Below are 15,361 nucleotides of genomic sequence, written 5' to 3'. Positions count from 1 at the left end.
TCTGATGAGGTACAAATATTCTAGTATCCCTTCGCGGGATCAACAAAGTTGAGAGGATCCTTTCCAGCCTTTAGTCGATCTGCTTGAGCGATGAGCACATCTGCTCCACCGTCAAAGTATCCCTCAAAGCTTCCACTCGTATGAGGCGTGACGATCACATTAGGATGTGTGAAGAGAGGATGTCCTTTGGGTAGTGGCTCGGGATCGGTCACATCTAACACAGCTCCCCAAAGTCCTTTTGGTGACTCCAATGCGCCCAGAATGTACTCTGGGATAGTAAGTCAGCAAGCCAGCTGATATTTGACCAAAGCGAGGTTTTAAGCTTACCAGACTTCACCAAATCCCCTCGACCGACATTTACGAATATAGATCCGGGTGGAAGCGATTCTGCGGATAGAATGTTAGTCATTCTCCAGCTCAAAAGGCAGAGGCGACTCACCCAGTTGTTTCTGGCTAATCATATAAGTGGTTTGAGGAGTTGAAGGCAAACTTGCTACGAGGATATCGCATCGACTCAGAAAGGTTTGGAAAGATTTTTCATCATTTGTGGAGTAGAATTCCTCAGGTATCGAACCTAAAAGGTGAGAGATCGAATAGCCAGTCAGCTTGGATGAACGCCGGGAACTGGGGGCTTATCAGAATCTCACCATCTTCGTCTCCTGTTCCTGGAATTCTATACTGCAAGGAGCACAAGTGTAAATCTGTGTTTTCGCTTGATACACTTGGAAGATACTCACTCCGTCCTCTGCTCGTCTATCTCCCCTCGAATTCGCTGCTATAATCTTACAGTTGAAAGCTTGGAATAGTCTAGCGGTTTCTCGAGCGATATGACCATAGCCCTACAGGAGATTAGCTTATTTGATCCTGTGATGATTAAGGGGGATAAACTCACTAGTAAACCAACAGTTTTGCCCATCAGAAATCTGTTCCCTGGAAATGCTTCTCCACTAGCACCAGCTTCCTTGACTACTCGATCTCTTGCAGGCCATATACTCTCTGTTCTAGCGATATGCAGCTGGATTTGCAATTTCATGTACACTGTTTGCATTGTTAGCTGATGTGACAAGGCATGTTGGAGATCATGACTCACGATTGATCACGTTGCATACTATGTACTGCGGGATGGACAGTACGTGCATACCTGAAGTTTGAGATCAGTAAGCGACCCATTCACGAACACGCTTGAATGAAGTTGACATACCAGAAGAAGAGCATACTTTGATTTGCTTTCTTGCTTCATCGCTTGACATGATTGCTGAAGAAAGAGCATTATTGGCTCCAGCTATGTACATTGGAGGTCAATTGTCTTTCTTCATTTCTCGGTATCTCAATTCCATATAGTGGGACTCACCTGAAGAAAGTTGCAAGATCTTCGTTCTCGGTATCTGATCTAATGATGTGACACAAGCAGGTAAACCAGCCCAATCAGTATACCATATATCTGCGACTTTAAGGTGCTCTTCCGGTATTTCTTTGTCAGGGTGATAGAAGACATGATCATATTTCTGCTTGACCTCCTCTAACTTCTTATCGCTCAGAGCAACAGCTACTACAGCATTCTCGTATGAAGAAGACATCTTATGCCTGATTGGAGATGACTGTCGATATCGGGATATGAAGATTTCTGACGGTGTAGTATAGCGCGGGACAATCAAGTTAGTCACAAACTGATCTATCGGAAAAATACGAAGCGATTGGTCTCTCAATGATATTAGGGATCTAGATGACCGCTATAAGAGCTCATGGGATACATGGGTATCAAATCAGCTTGATCCAAGGGCAAGGTCACAAAGTCAACGAGATCATGCGAGACTTATCATTCGCCAATACCTGGCGACGATACCCATCACCCGTCGGCTGTTTAGTCATTACCGGATGATAACGATCTGCGACGTGACTCGCTCATCCGAACTGTTGATCCTAGAGTAAGGTATCAGGTCAGGGCGTTAAGGATGACCTTTTGAGAGGACAAATGAACTACGGTTTATTGAAATGCATAACGCAAATATAAATAAAACGTGGCTTGGAATCATGTTCACGACATTGCTACAAATGACTTAGCGATGATTTTACCGAGAGTGCATATGTCAACGAACATTGGGAGTCTTCGGTGTCTTTCGAAAAGAGAGGAAATTGTGCCCGGAGGGTATACATGTGTCTATGTTTTTGTGTACACTGCATTCATTACATAACAATACAATCTTTCATCTTAGCTCTAATCTGTTACGATTTGAGGGAAAGGAGCGGCAAAAGGTTTCTTCGAACTTGCTAAATCTTCAGTGTGACTGTCCTGAAACTTTTTGATAGCATCTATATCCTTTAAAGAGTCAATTCGTTCTTGAGTAGCTAAGAATGGTTGAGGTAAAGGAGGAAAAATAGCAGCTGCTTCGGGCGTGGCGTATTCGATGCCCAATTCTTTCAGGACCAGCGGAGCTAAATGAGCTGTTGACCCCAGGATACGAGGCATACCATGGCCTGCAAAGCCCGCTGCTACGAAGTTTCCTTCTCTTCTTGGAACAGGTCCGACGAATGGGAACGAATCGATACTTGACGAGTAAACTGTATGGGATTCATTTTAACAACAAATCCATAAAATTGAATCAGAGGAAATTTACTCACCGCCTGACCAAACACCTCCATCTTCAACCTTCTTCTCGAAATCTGCAGGATCCTTGCCTTGCCAATCCACGATATCCTTCTTGGGCCATCGAGAGTAGAACTCTGGTACACCTTTGAATTGTTCATCCTCTTTATCGTTATTGAGGTATTGCCAAGGATCATGTACAGTCAATGGTTTAGCTCCACCGATTATGATAGTGTTGTAAGGTGGAGGGAGTTGAAGGTGATAATTCTGATAAATCAGTAGCTAAAAGTGAGCAGGCTGGTTTAGGGGAGACTCTGCTTGGAACACTCACGTTGACGACAGCATCCCAATGTTGAGCTCCAGTATTTTTGATAAACCCTTCGGGAGCCTTGATGGCTGCTATAGTACCTCTTCCTCCGTATATTAGATTACTGAACTCGTTTAGTAGGTGAGATGCCCATCGATTCTGCCTTTATCAGCGATTGTCTACTATTGATGAGACTCACAGTTGCGTGCACTACTGTTTTAGCCTTGATCTCCCCTCTGTTTGTCTTTACTGTTATCAGACCATCTGCTCCCCTTTCTGAAATTTCCAAAGCTGGTGTATGTGACTGCAAATTGAGTTTTCCAGCACTTAACAAGATGTCCAACAGGGCGTGAACGAATTTGTATGGCCACCTGTGAATAGATGTTATTAGCGTTCTTTTCGCAGCTTTGACTTGACTTAAAGATAGTCCACTACCTACACTTGACCACTAGGATGAACAACAGCTCCTATACAACCTTTCATCTGAGTGAAATCTTCAGCCTCTTTTGAATCTTCTATCAATCTACACTCCCCGATTATAGGTCCATTCTCTCCGTGATCCTTCTTCATCAATTCATATTCTCCCTTCAACCTATCCCAAGCTTCTTCTGACATAGCCGCATCGAAAGTTTCTCCAAGTTTGAAACATACTTTCTCAGCAATTCCTTCTCCATTAAACAACTTGTCAAAACTTTTTAAGTGAGCCGCTTCATGTTGAATCACTTTTAATGCACCATCCGCTCCAAAACGCGTTGACCAGTTACGATACCGAGAGTAGAAATGTGGTCGCAATTGTCCACCTATTCGAGAAAGATTAGCTCAAATTCGTATCCCTTAAAGAATGTTAGGGACATACCATTTCGACCTGTTGCACCTCCGCATACATCTCTAGCTTCTAACATGACCATACGAGGTGTTGTACCATTGCTGGTGAACTAAGTATAAACGTAAAATCAGTAAAGATCACTGTTTTCTCGGGTATGAAGTGACTTACCTTGTGTAACCAATAAGCAAATGATGCTCCAGTATATCCACTTCCCACAATTAATACGTCCGTCTCTTTGGGTAAATCTTCTGTAGTACGATGATTCCTTAAAGGAGATTCAGCACTTTCAATCCAGAAGGATTTGGTAGGATTGTCAATTGGTAAAACCATTTTTGTTGCTTTTATCTGATAAGACTTGTGATAACGTGATGATCAATGTCAGTTCACTCTGAAGTAGGTTTATATATATGAGATCAATCTTTGTCTCATCTTAACGCGAAATGCATTAGACTTGGAATAGTCAAATTGTGGACAAGTTGAAGAGCAGGTTTAGCAGATTTATCGGTTATTTCCGATCAACAAAATGCAAGCGTCGCTTCATGGTCTTTTACCGAGTTACCCTCCTCCAACTATTTATAAATCACATGAATTATATCCCTAGCTTCTCCGTGCATCTCAGCGGATTGTTCCGCTGCTTTCGTTGGTCAGAAAAGACTGATCGGGGACTCAAAGTATGGCCTATTGGGAGCAATCGGGCGTTCAAAAGTGAGATCAGAGTGTTCCTTATCTGATTGTCGTTTATGGTCTGACCCCTGATAGGCTGAATCCCGGAATGGCGATTACTGCGCAGTGGTATGATCGGCTACTCCGTATAGATATGGTGACAGCGTTACGCCGTTTGACAGACATCCTACTCATGCACGCGAATCTTCTCGAAACACGAAATCGATCCCATGACACTGTTCAACAGATACCTCTGCGCCCATGGTCCATTCTGCGCAAGTGATCTTGACCCGAGAATGAGCCTCGCACGATTGATCAGGGCGCTGGAGTAGTTGACCCCCAAGGATGGGCACTTCAATTCATGATTCAAACGAGTGTACAATCTAAGCTAATCTTTCCCTTCTCAGGTTACCTGACCTGAGCATCATTTTGCATTTCGACGTAACCCCGGCGGATTTGTGTGCGGAAATGACTGGAAAGTACTAAAGTCTACCAAGAATATCTAAAGTTTCGATTCTTAACATCGGTATCACCAGTATGATAGGCTTCATCAATAATTTGTTGTGTATCATGCAGAGGTTTGCCATATAGTCGATCTCTTCGGTTATTTTCAAGTTTGACTAGACCCCAGTATACCCCTCCACACACGCACATGACTAAATTCGAGGAGCTCGTCAGTATAGCACAAAACCAGACCAGTCAAACCAATATGCTACCAGATTATATTTAACTTACTAGCGAAACAAACCATCATAGCATAAATTCCTAGATTGTATGTTGGAGCTTGTGATGATCTGAAAAATTGTGGACCAATGATATTTCCCCTAGCCATAGACCGTAAGAAGATATCCTCAAAAGACCAGAAATAATCAGGGGAAATCAAACTTACACGGCATAGGCAGTAGCGACACTGATCGAAGCGAAAGTCTTTTTGGTTGTCCCAGCATTATTGCTGGTGACCAGTGACAGGCAAAGTACCCAGGGGACATCTGTATGTAGATCAGCTACTGGGCTTTGTCTCCGCATAGGAATAAAGGCTGACTGTAGAAACCCATAAGATAGACACCGGTCAAAGCAGCATAACGATGTGCCACTCGATCAATTGCTGTTGTTGGAGACAAAGATTCAGTCTCTCGATAGAACAAAAGGTTGTTGGCCTTCAACTCACTATGAACCATGACCGCCCCTGTTAGAGCGGGTAAGCAAGATAGCACCCAAAGAAGACAACGTATGTTAGGCACAAATAGAACGATTGATGATAAAATCACTTGGGCTACGAATGCAACCGCTGCTTGTGGGGTTGCCATCAAAGTCGTCTTGCTTTTACTGTATCCGAATCCCGAAATAATAAGTGGATTAAAGTTCGTGATTCCAGCATTGGTAATCGCTTGGGCGACGACGAATAACCTAAAGCAAGATAAATATCTTAATACCAAATTTTTGCTATGCAGATTATTTCGGGTGCCACCAAAGGTTGTTTGCACTCACACCACAACCCAGTATTTGGGATCTTTGACTAGTTCCAAGCATTGCCTGTAATCGAATTTTTTCTTTTCTTGTCCCTGCTGATTTTCTGCCAAACGAGCAGTTCCGCGCAATTTTTCGTCCCTCTGGGGCAACGTCAAGGGAGGATAAGCGAATTGCGTCTGACCCAGGAATCTGTAAGGGAGTTGAGCGTACCTTCAAGAACCAAGCAGTAGCTGGAGAGTCGGGCAGAGCGAAGAATACTACTATTCCTACTAAGATTGTCACTGATCCATAGATCAAGAAAATATACTTCCAAACAGCGAGTTTGCCATTGATGTGACCTATAGCAAATGACAGTATACCTCCGAATATACCGGCAAAGGTATTGTACCATAAAGCTGTGCGAAGAGCTTGTTCGGGTCTCTATGGCAAGTATGGACAGGTAGGGGTCAGTCGTCATAAACAGATTTATACGGCGATACAGTTTAGACCCACTCTCCACCATTTGGCTTGTAGAACCATGAAGCAAGGTAAAATACCTGACTCGAATATGCCCAAGAAGAATCTGACAGTAGCTAGGCCAGCGAAATTGTGACATGCCGCCATGCACATAATGGTTATACCCCAGAGAGTAGTAAGAGCTCCAATGAAACGCCCAGTATGAACCACATTGACCAGATACAAACACGGCACCAACGCTGCCAAATAACCGAAATAGAAGATACTGAATCACAATTCTTTGGTAAGATTCTTAGCTTCTTTATACTGCTTACTCACCTTCCGAGCCAGGAGTATTCCTGACCAACGAGATTGGTATCGGTTTTCAAGCCAAAGACTGCAGCGTAAGCCAGTCCCTGCGGCATTGGAGGATATGATCAGACCATTGCCATAGTTGAGTATACAGTTCGCGCTCACGTTTTTGTCAAGAAATTCAAGAGTGGCCACTAGTGTGACTAAGGTGAGTACAATGGGGTCGATTTTGAATAGTATTCTCTTGTCGAGATGTTCATCGGCTATCACTGTCGTTGTGGCAATCGTGATATTCGGATCTAAGTCCGACCGAATTTTCTCTTCTTCCTGTAAGAACATCGTGTATTGCTTTTCGATGAGACAGTGATGTTAGCACGTCCTACGATTGATCTAGTCTCAGCAGTTTTTATATCTCACATTCGACCCTTTGTTATCTTTTGCAGCTACAGAATTTGCTCGGATAGAGATGGGAAAGATAGTGGTCTGTCTGAGACGATAAGTTCTCTCATAACAGCTTCACGGACGTTGGTAAATGTGTTCGGCGACGCCGAACCGGTCTGATGACGATAAGCTCTCATCAAGGCTTCACGGGATATTGGTAAATGTGTTCGGCGTCGCCGAACGCACCCTGAAATCTTCTCGGCAGGACCGACGAGTTTTTGTCCATTCCGGAATGCGGCGATCTCTAACTGGTTTATTCTTTTGCTTTTTGCCCTGCCTGCACGGTTTGACAGATCTTATGCATATAGCGCATGTCGGCATTCCCGAGTATTTATCGACTGGATAGAGATAAGGATTACATGATCAACGTGGATCAAAGAGGGTAGCGGGTAATCTTACACAAAAGCAACGTATTTGTGAGTATATAGGTTGGATAGCTATTTGTAGTCAACTTCAACGGAATTGGCCAAAATCCTGAATCGCGAGTGAATACTTCCAATTCCTCGTGCACCAGTAGCCAGTATAGCTATACAAGATGCCCGCTACTCATGCTGTTGTTCCAGATGAAAGAAACGCTTCGATACTTGTTGGAATGCGTGATGGCGTGACTCGAGAATTCCGATTGGTCCCCAAAGAAAAAGCGACTGTCTCTGTTTTAGATTCAGCGTTCATGCTAGGCGATGGTATCTGGGAAGGCATTCGCTGTAAGCAAGGTGTGATACAGTTTGCCAAAGAACATATCAATCGTTTATTCGAAAGTGCAAAAGCAATGTGTGAGTATCGTCGATTGCTCTCTCACAGTTTTCACAGGCACAGGAATCGATGATAACAAATCTTTATCGCAGATATGGATCTAGAATTGTCAAGATTCCAACTGCTGGAGTACATCTATGAAACGATCGATGCCAATGTGCGTAAATACTGTCGTCTGATGAGAAGCTCAAACAGGCTAATCTTTGCGATGAACGGTAGAATATGAATTCTTCGGATGATGTGCACATCAGACTCATGGTATCGAGGGGGTACGTTCTGGACCGAAGCATCATCCGAAGACATCACCGGGCCGTGAGCTGATTGCCCCCTATAGACTTAAAGATACTCCACATCAGAATCCGCGATCTACCATAGGGGTCAGTAAATTGATTATCATCTATCGTTCCACCGCAGGGGGGTCTCACTCACTAACAGCTACCATTTTCTCATGGATTCAGGCACCACTCATAGTTGTCATTCCCGAATTCAAGAAAGCCGATCCCAGTATACAGAATAGAGGTTTGAAACTGGCAACAGTGCACATAAGAAGAGGGCCTCCAGATGTAAAAGATGAAATGTGTGTAGAGCTGATACTGTACTATATATGAGACTGGATCTGGCTGACATCGTGTTTTGTCATTTGGAGGTGGAATCATATGTCGAAAGCGACCGATATTCAAGCTTGCATACAAGCTAATTATCTGGGAGTAGATGAGGCATTGATGCTGGATGATCGAGGCTGGGCGAAAACATGTAATTCGACCAATTTCATGATTGTAAGAGAGGGAACAGGAGAGGATGAAGGCAGATTGGTGATTTGGAGCCCAACTAAAAACAACCAAATGCAAGGGATTACTAGAAGAAAGACGATAGAAGCTTGTAGAGATGCTGGTATACCCGTTTATGAACAAGATTTCTCGTTGACAGAAGTGTACGGCGCTGTAGAGGTGAGTCTATGATTAACCATCGATGCTTTGCGCATACTCCGAAGCGCGCGACCATCAGCTTAACGGTGAATTCTGTGATAGGCATTCTGCTGCGGCACATTCCCAGCTCAGATTTCCGTCATACAAGTTGATGGCAGGCAAATCGGTGGTGAGTCATCAGATCTGCCATAGGACCCAAGTGCAAGAGTACAGACTGATTTGAATGGCTTGTATATTAGATGGTCGATCCCCGGGACCAATGGTACAACACATCAACACGCTTTACAATCAGTTGGTCGCTCGTGATATCGGACGGGGCCGAGCGGCTACTCTTGTGGATGCTCGTATCTGGGACATGCCATATACTGAGAGGTATCAAAACGGATACATCCAACTCCCCGGACAACGGGTAAAGGCAAATGGAGTACACCATGAAATCGACTTATTGTAGTATTTCAAAACGCATGCATGATATCATTGAGGACCTTAAGACTGCAGGTCCGTGTTTAGTAGAACACTGATATACTCGACTGCTTGCTCATCAAGTTGAAAGTCATGATCTGAGTTTAACCCGATTGCTTGAACCATGGCGAAAAGGGATCAGCCACTGCAGTAGTAGATTGCATCACATCCAGGATTGGGATTGGGATCCTTGACATCCGACCAAACGCGCCAATCAGACGTTCGAATAGTTGAGCGTATCGTCGAGCGTCGTCATCCGCAGCCAAATGATTCAAAGTATTTCGACACAGAGCGAGGTCCTCATCGAGGGAATATTCTTCGCCGATTTGGATAGCATTCGAGCAACCTGGACCTGACCTAGATTCATTATGGATCGATCAGGCTCAACTCTTATTCACCACTGTCGATGTATGACATACCATGAACAGTATAGGAGTGTGATTCCGCACGTGAAGACAGCCGCGAAACCTTGCCAGCCAGGTATAATCTGTTCGACAAGTTGGTTTTCCACCGCTCTCGCACTGATGCGGATAGTCGCGCGAGCAGCTCCCATGCACACGTTGAGGACTTGTGCTGGTGGACAGGGGAAACTGGGACTCGGTCGATGCAACAATAAGGTCACTTGGTGGAAAGCTACTTGAAGGATGTCGTGAGTTACTGTATCTGGCTCGGTCAACTGGAAAGAGTATCTAGCCCATTCCACGATCTTGCTTTGTATTGTATCCACTCGAGCAGAAGTGTCCTCTATACTCATACGAGGTCCCATCCGAGGTCGCCTTAACAATACAGTCTCCGTCACTTGTGATTAGACCTAGCACGATATCTGAAGAACTCACGTGATATAGACAGACTCCAGGACCTCTCCCAGTAATCTCCGCTGCTCTAATAAATGTAAGAAAGGTCGATAATCTATAGTCGTTATCGAGTTCGACACAAATGCGACTAATCGATCCGGTAGCGTCTCGAATAAGGCTTGAGGCGAGAGAGCATCGATACCTTATGAGAGGTAAGTTTGTCTTCACAGTTCCGTGAGCGCACAAATATGGCATGTACACACCTTCGTTTCGAATACTCAGTACTCTGCCAGTGGTGACTGCAATATACCTCTCCAAAGAATACAACGACCTATCCGGGGATGTTATGCCCAGTAAGTCTTCTTTTTGACGACTCACTTATGCTTGCACTCACCACCATAACTGACGCCTATACTCTCTCTGAACTAGAGAGAATGGCCATTTCTCATTATTTCTGGTTAAACCCATACTGACTCCCAAGCGCATGGCCAAACCAATAATCTCCCATGCGTTGACATCATGATGTTCTCCTTGCCCACTTTTCCACGATCTTATACTGTATATGCACAAAAAGAGTAAGACCGTGATACTTTCTAAACTTTTACGAGCGAGCAAAGTCGGTATGAAAGTAGTTGCGAACCGGAAATAATCAATTGGTCCATTCATATCTTGCAAATTTCGCGGCGTTAAAGCTGCGATCATCAAAATCACGAAACGAGGAAAAGTATCAATATTCTCTCTTGATTGATAAAGTCTGTGTATACTATCATCTAGCAGGTTTAGGTCTATGATTGGGTACCATTGATGTATGCAATCTAAATAATCGGTGATGTAAATTGATAGAAGGTTTTGTGGAGGAAAACATGCTATAATCGGGGGCTGGCCAGAGCAATTTCGAACGTGTGATATTTCTGGTGGAATACTTGGAACATTTTCTCCGTATAATCCAATACTTGAACTGATTAAAGCAGCCAAAGTTATACCAGACATACTACCCACTTGTTTGATCGATATGTAATTTAGCCGTCATGTCAGGAAAATCATAATTATGATTCAGCTCACTATACGATCCGCATGCTCGTAGACTAAGCATCCCGATTTCTTCTGCGAACTCATCTGTGGGCGATTGACCACTATCGTTATCATTCTTATTGAACACGGAACTAGCGACGCTCGATCCTGTGGCGATCTTTTGGATAAAATTTTCGACTTGACATTCTCGATTGATGAGTTGCTCGAGCCATTGAATCCTGGATTCTAATTCGACTACCCGAGAATTTGACCATGATATACAGTCGGATACGTTACATTCGTGATAAGCATTTTTGACGCATGACGTACATCGAGGTAATTTGCCATCACATTTAGTCTTTCGATCGTGACATCTGTTACATGCTTTGACAAGTGTCGCTCCTTCGGGCAATGATCGGTCGGAGGGCTATTGATCAAGTCAATATCAAAATCACCTCAGAGGTGGGATTTCAGATAGATATAGAAACGAACTTTTTGACTTAATTTTTGACGTTGAACGGGCATGACATTCCGAGATTACAAGCACGTTGATATTTACAAGTTTGAGCATTAGAGCGATCAGTTTTTCAAGCTCAAGAAGTAAGATATCATTTCAGGGATGCTAGCAGAAAAGGTATGCCTCCACCTGGATTACTCGAACGTAGTCGTGACCGGCAACGTACAATAGTGACAAACTACTATCATCACACTGAGATGCATGCATGATTTGTATACCATAAGAAATACACATCTGAGCTTTGTCTGTACATCAATCAATTTATATTATGGATGATAACCGATATCTAAGCTCTAACTTCTATTCTCTTCCTCTTACCTCTACCTTCTTCCAACCTCTTTCTGACTGCATCTTCATTCATATTTTCCTCTTCATACAATCCAGCAGTCCTTTCGATTTCCCAACGAGATTTCAAGAATTTCAATGCAGCTAAATTATATCCCATTATTTCTCTTTCTTTTTCTAAAGATTCTCTTAAATGATTTCGAAGTGTTAAAAGAGGAGTTCGCATTATTTTATTTGATATCAGTTGATTGGAATGTGTTCGCATTAGGAAAAATAAAATCCTAGATATTAGTACAGTTTGTACGCCCTATGACATTATTTTAGCTTAATTTGACATATTCCATTATCGAAATTTGACTCACCTTTAGAGCCCATTCGTCAAGATAACCTAATAAGCTAATTACCTGTCTGAAAGACAAAACTAACAGTGCATCTTCCATATTTGCTGTAGGTATCTTTTGAATAGTCTTTAACACGAACTCATCTGCGTCAATATCTCCAGCGGCGATCAATTCTGGATTTCTCGATGGGCGAGGTAAATCTAATTGAGTTTTCGTTTTCTCTTCTTCCCATTCTCTAATTGTTTCTCTATCTTTATCTGCAATTTCTAAAGATTCCATAATTTTCTCACCTGACATCAAAGTTTCAGTAGTTTGTTTCGCTACACCTTCTACTTCTCCAGCTTCCCCTCCTTCCAATTCAGAATCTCGATTCAAAGAATCAAGTAAATTCGAATCGTACATTTGTTCAATTTCACGTTCTCTTTCTTCTTCCAAGAATAAAGGCTCGTCAGTCTTTTCCCATATTCTGATTGATTTATCATGAGATCCAGTCACGACGAATTGTCCATTATTCGATGTAGCCAATGCCCATATTTCGCCATGATGACCTTCAAGCTTCTGAATTAGCTCGAACTGAAATTGAGAAAACGATTATTAGCATCGTCTCCGTTATAGTCAAGAATGGGTGAGGATGGACGCACCTTATCACCATCCCAATATTTAACCATTCTATCCTTTCCAACCGACCAGAAATTATGACTATTCTCATTTCCTTGACCTTTCTCAAATTGGACAGCCATTATCGAATCATCATGGGCAAAAATCGATTTATGACAGTCACCAAAATCCATACCCCAGATTTTGATATTCTTATCTGCTGAACTAGTGATGATTAATTTCGAATCTCTTGAGATATCAAGCGATAAAACAGGCAATTTGTGGCCATATAGGGATAAGAAGAATTTCAGAGTATCGGAGAAGAAGATCTTGACAGTTGAATCCAGTAATGAAATAGCCAAAAACCTTCCATTTGGTGAATATTTTACGCAAAGGATATCATCTGTCATCTTCAGTGTTCGAACATGTGTCAAAGCAAGTTGTTTGGTTTTGTACTGAAACGAACAAACCGTTATTTTACTATGCAGTCGGTGAGCGAAATGAAAGACTCACTACCGTTTCTCTTCCTAGCCGATCAACTACCTTCTCACCCTCACCATACTCCTTCAACTCGAAATCCCAGAACTTCACATCTTTATCCTCACTGCCCGACACCAAACCTCTTCCATCCGGTCTGATATCAACGGAAAACACCGATCCTTGATGAGATTTATAACTTGCTAATAAGGTGGAAGCGGCAATATCGAATAGCAAAAGTTCACCGGATTTGGTCCCGACCACTAAATGTTTATCTCCAGGCAAAAAAGTACAACATATGGCATAACCACATTCTATCGTCCGTATACATTGAGTCGTCCTTGCATTCCATATTTTCAGTGTCCCATTTGAGGCACTAGCGATAAGTTGATCATCTGACGAAATTGCTATTGAACGTATATCACTTCTATGTCCTGGCAATTCCACTACATGCGTTTTTGTAGGTTCGGTAGATGAGGAACTTGAACCTTCAGCTGATTTGGACTTTTTGGTATGTGAGGGGGAAGGTATGGTGTACGATTCGATGGAATTGTTCGCCAGTGCTACTAGGAGCTATGTAACATCGTGTAAAATCAGCACCGCTAATCATTGTACGTTTCGAGAAAAGAGCCGGATTGACTTACTTGAATTCCGCCTTTTGCGCTATCAACTTCCTCCTGTGCTAAAGCGAAACTCTTGATTTTCGAATTTGCTCTAACAACACAATGACTAGTGATTCGTTCCTCCCATTTCACTTCACCTTCAACCACATCGTTGAGTTCCTCTTCTTCAGGATCGACTTTACCTTTCTTTTTACTTTTCTCCTTATCTCGCTTCTTCCGCCTAGCTCGTTTCGCGTTGACTTCTTCCTCTGACCGTATTCTGAGGGAAATTATATTCTTGTCATTGGTTTGGAGTAAGAGTAAAGGTGATGTAGGGTGGAAGTTGATTTGAGTTATAGGTTGAGTCGATGAAGGTAATGGTAAAATACATAAAGGTTGAATGAGGGTAGGTAGCTGGGATATAATGATGAGTATGTGAGCAAAAGTATTAAGGACATTCCAAGCTAGGGATACATCGTAACTCACTTCGCCATTATCGTTTTCCTTCAACCCTTTATCCAATAAACTCTTCTCTAAGGTCCAAACTTTGGCTTCACCATCATTCGAACCAGTAATAATTATCCATCTTCCTTTAATATCTTCATCATCAACAATATCATTTTCTTCAACTTTTGAATTGTAATCTTCTTTAACTTCTAAAGAAGTTACTTCACCTCTACCAACAACAATAGTTTGAATACAATGTTGTGTACTTAAATCCCATAATTTTAAATAAGTATCTTTTGAAATACTAATTAAAAAACCAGGATGATTATTTTGTTCTTTTTTAGGATGTTTTATAAATTTTAAACCTGTTATTGAATCTTTATGAGATTTTAATCTATATAAACCAATTTCTGAAATTTTATCCCATAATACAATTTCACCTTCAGATCCACCTGAAGATAATCTACTTGAATCTTCATCCCATTCTATATAAGTTACAGATTTTTTATGTCCATTAAATGTGACTAATTCAACAGCTTCAATTTCAGGTTGATTTGGATCATATGACCATAGTTTTATTGATCCATCCATATATGATACGGCGAAAGTTTTACTGGTAGAAGAAGATGAGGAAGATGATTCAGATGAAGGAGAAGGTGTTAAGAATGTTACTTGTGATGTATGGGAAGGAGAATGCCACATCGATACCTGAAGAAGCATAAGCTGAGTAAACTAAGTATCTAATAAATCACTCACCATCTCTCCGCGCTTGACGTCCCATACTAAGACGTCTTCCCATCCTGCAACGTAGGCATATCGACCGTCATAAGATGAATTAGCGGTTGGCGAATTTATGATACCAAAAGCCTAATAGCATACATCAGTAAAGAGGTTGTCAAAAGTAGCGTCGATTGAGCTCACCTGGGTAGGCCCATGGCGCATATATGACCTGACCATGTTAGCTGCCTGTGTTGAAGGTGTATAATTACAACATTCAATGCATAAAATTCAAGATGTATACAAGGTGGTCATGAAATCCGAAATATTTTGCGAATGAACACCTTAGAACGGCGATCGCCGAGGATCGAGATGACAATGATGTGGCATTATG

The 15,361-nt window shown here is 42.3% G+C and overlaps 6 protein-coding genes across 6 annotated transcripts; 1 reads left to right on the top strand and 5 right to left on the bottom strand.

The window, feature by feature from the left end:
• Positions 1 to 20: 20 nt before the first annotated feature.
• I206_106270 (uncharacterized protein) lies at positions 21 to 1,577 on the bottom strand (the record flags this gene model as incomplete). Its single annotated transcript, XM_019156820.1, has 9 exons — positions 21 to 268; positions 328 to 387; positions 440 to 574; positions 648 to 678; positions 738 to 839; positions 893 to 1,038; positions 1,091 to 1,141; positions 1,202 to 1,282; positions 1,352 to 1,577. 9 exons carry the CDS (start codon positions 1,575 to 1,577, stop codon positions 21 to 23), a joined length of 1,080 nt encoding a protein of 359 aa, XP_019010622.1.
• Positions 1,578 to 2,215: 638 nt separating this feature from the next.
• I206_106269 (uncharacterized protein) lies at positions 2,216 to 4,047 on the bottom strand (the record flags this gene model as incomplete). Its single annotated transcript, XM_070203282.1, has 7 exons — positions 2,216 to 2,559; positions 2,620 to 2,851; positions 2,916 to 3,050; positions 3,103 to 3,262; positions 3,331 to 3,691; positions 3,748 to 3,826; positions 3,886 to 4,047. 7 exons carry the CDS (start codon positions 4,045 to 4,047, stop codon positions 2,216 to 2,218), a joined length of 1,473 nt encoding a protein of 490 aa, XP_070059383.1.
• Positions 4,048 to 4,869: 822 nt separating this feature from the next.
• Positions 4,870 to 6,936, bottom strand: I206_106268 (uncharacterized protein; the record flags this gene model as incomplete). Its single annotated transcript, XM_019156818.1, has 10 exons — positions 4,870 to 5,036; positions 5,116 to 5,204; positions 5,270 to 5,369; positions 5,423 to 5,485; positions 5,549 to 5,787; positions 5,869 to 5,990; positions 6,061 to 6,270; positions 6,343 to 6,571; positions 6,625 to 6,701; positions 6,763 to 6,936. 10 exons carry the CDS (start codon positions 6,934 to 6,936, stop codon positions 4,870 to 4,872), a joined length of 1,470 nt encoding a protein of 489 aa, XP_019010620.1.
• Positions 6,937 to 7,573: 637 nt separating this feature from the next.
• On the top strand, positions 7,574 to 9,168 carry I206_106267 (uncharacterized protein; the record flags this gene model as incomplete). Its single annotated transcript, XM_019156817.1, has 8 exons — positions 7,574 to 7,811; positions 7,884 to 7,948; positions 8,011 to 8,060; positions 8,126 to 8,168; positions 8,250 to 8,368; positions 8,438 to 8,738; positions 8,820 to 8,886; positions 8,957 to 9,168. 8 exons carry the CDS (start codon positions 7,574 to 7,576, stop codon positions 9,166 to 9,168), a joined length of 1,095 nt encoding a protein of 364 aa, XP_019010619.1.
• Positions 9,169 to 9,283: 115 nt separating this feature from the next.
• I206_106266 (uncharacterized protein) lies at positions 9,284 to 11,509 on the bottom strand (the record flags this gene model as incomplete). The annotated part of the gene is made up of 7 exons (XM_019156816.1): positions 9,284 to 9,536; positions 9,599 to 9,955; positions 10,016 to 10,175; positions 10,237 to 10,304; positions 10,368 to 10,971; positions 11,036 to 11,411; positions 11,477 to 11,509. The coding sequence occupies 7 exons, from the start codon at positions 11,507 to 11,509 to the stop codon at positions 9,284 to 9,286; spliced, it is 1,851 nt and encodes a 616-aa protein (XP_019010618.1).
• A 278-nt stretch (positions 11,510 to 11,787) lies between these two features.
• Positions 11,788 to 15,207, bottom strand: I206_106265 (uncharacterized protein; the record flags this gene model as incomplete). Its single annotated transcript, XM_070203281.1, has 8 exons — positions 11,788 to 12,093; positions 12,149 to 12,700; positions 12,769 to 13,179; positions 13,238 to 13,774; positions 13,846 to 14,217; positions 14,290 to 14,958; positions 15,007 to 15,117; positions 15,172 to 15,207. 8 exons carry the CDS (start codon positions 15,205 to 15,207, stop codon positions 11,788 to 11,790), a joined length of 2,994 nt encoding a protein of 997 aa, XP_070059382.1.
• Positions 15,208 to 15,361: the final 154 nt, after the last annotated feature.

Source organism: Kwoniella pini, chromosome 8 (assembly GCF_000512605.2).
Source record: "Kwoniella pini CBS 10737 chromosome 8, complete sequence".
In the NCBI taxonomy this organism is placed as follows: Eukaryota; Fungi; Basidiomycota; class Tremellomycetes; order Tremellales; family Cryptococcaceae; genus Kwoniella; species Kwoniella pini.
The sequence above is the reverse complement of the archived record's forward strand: the minus strand, read 5'-3'. Positions and strand labels throughout refer to the sequence as shown.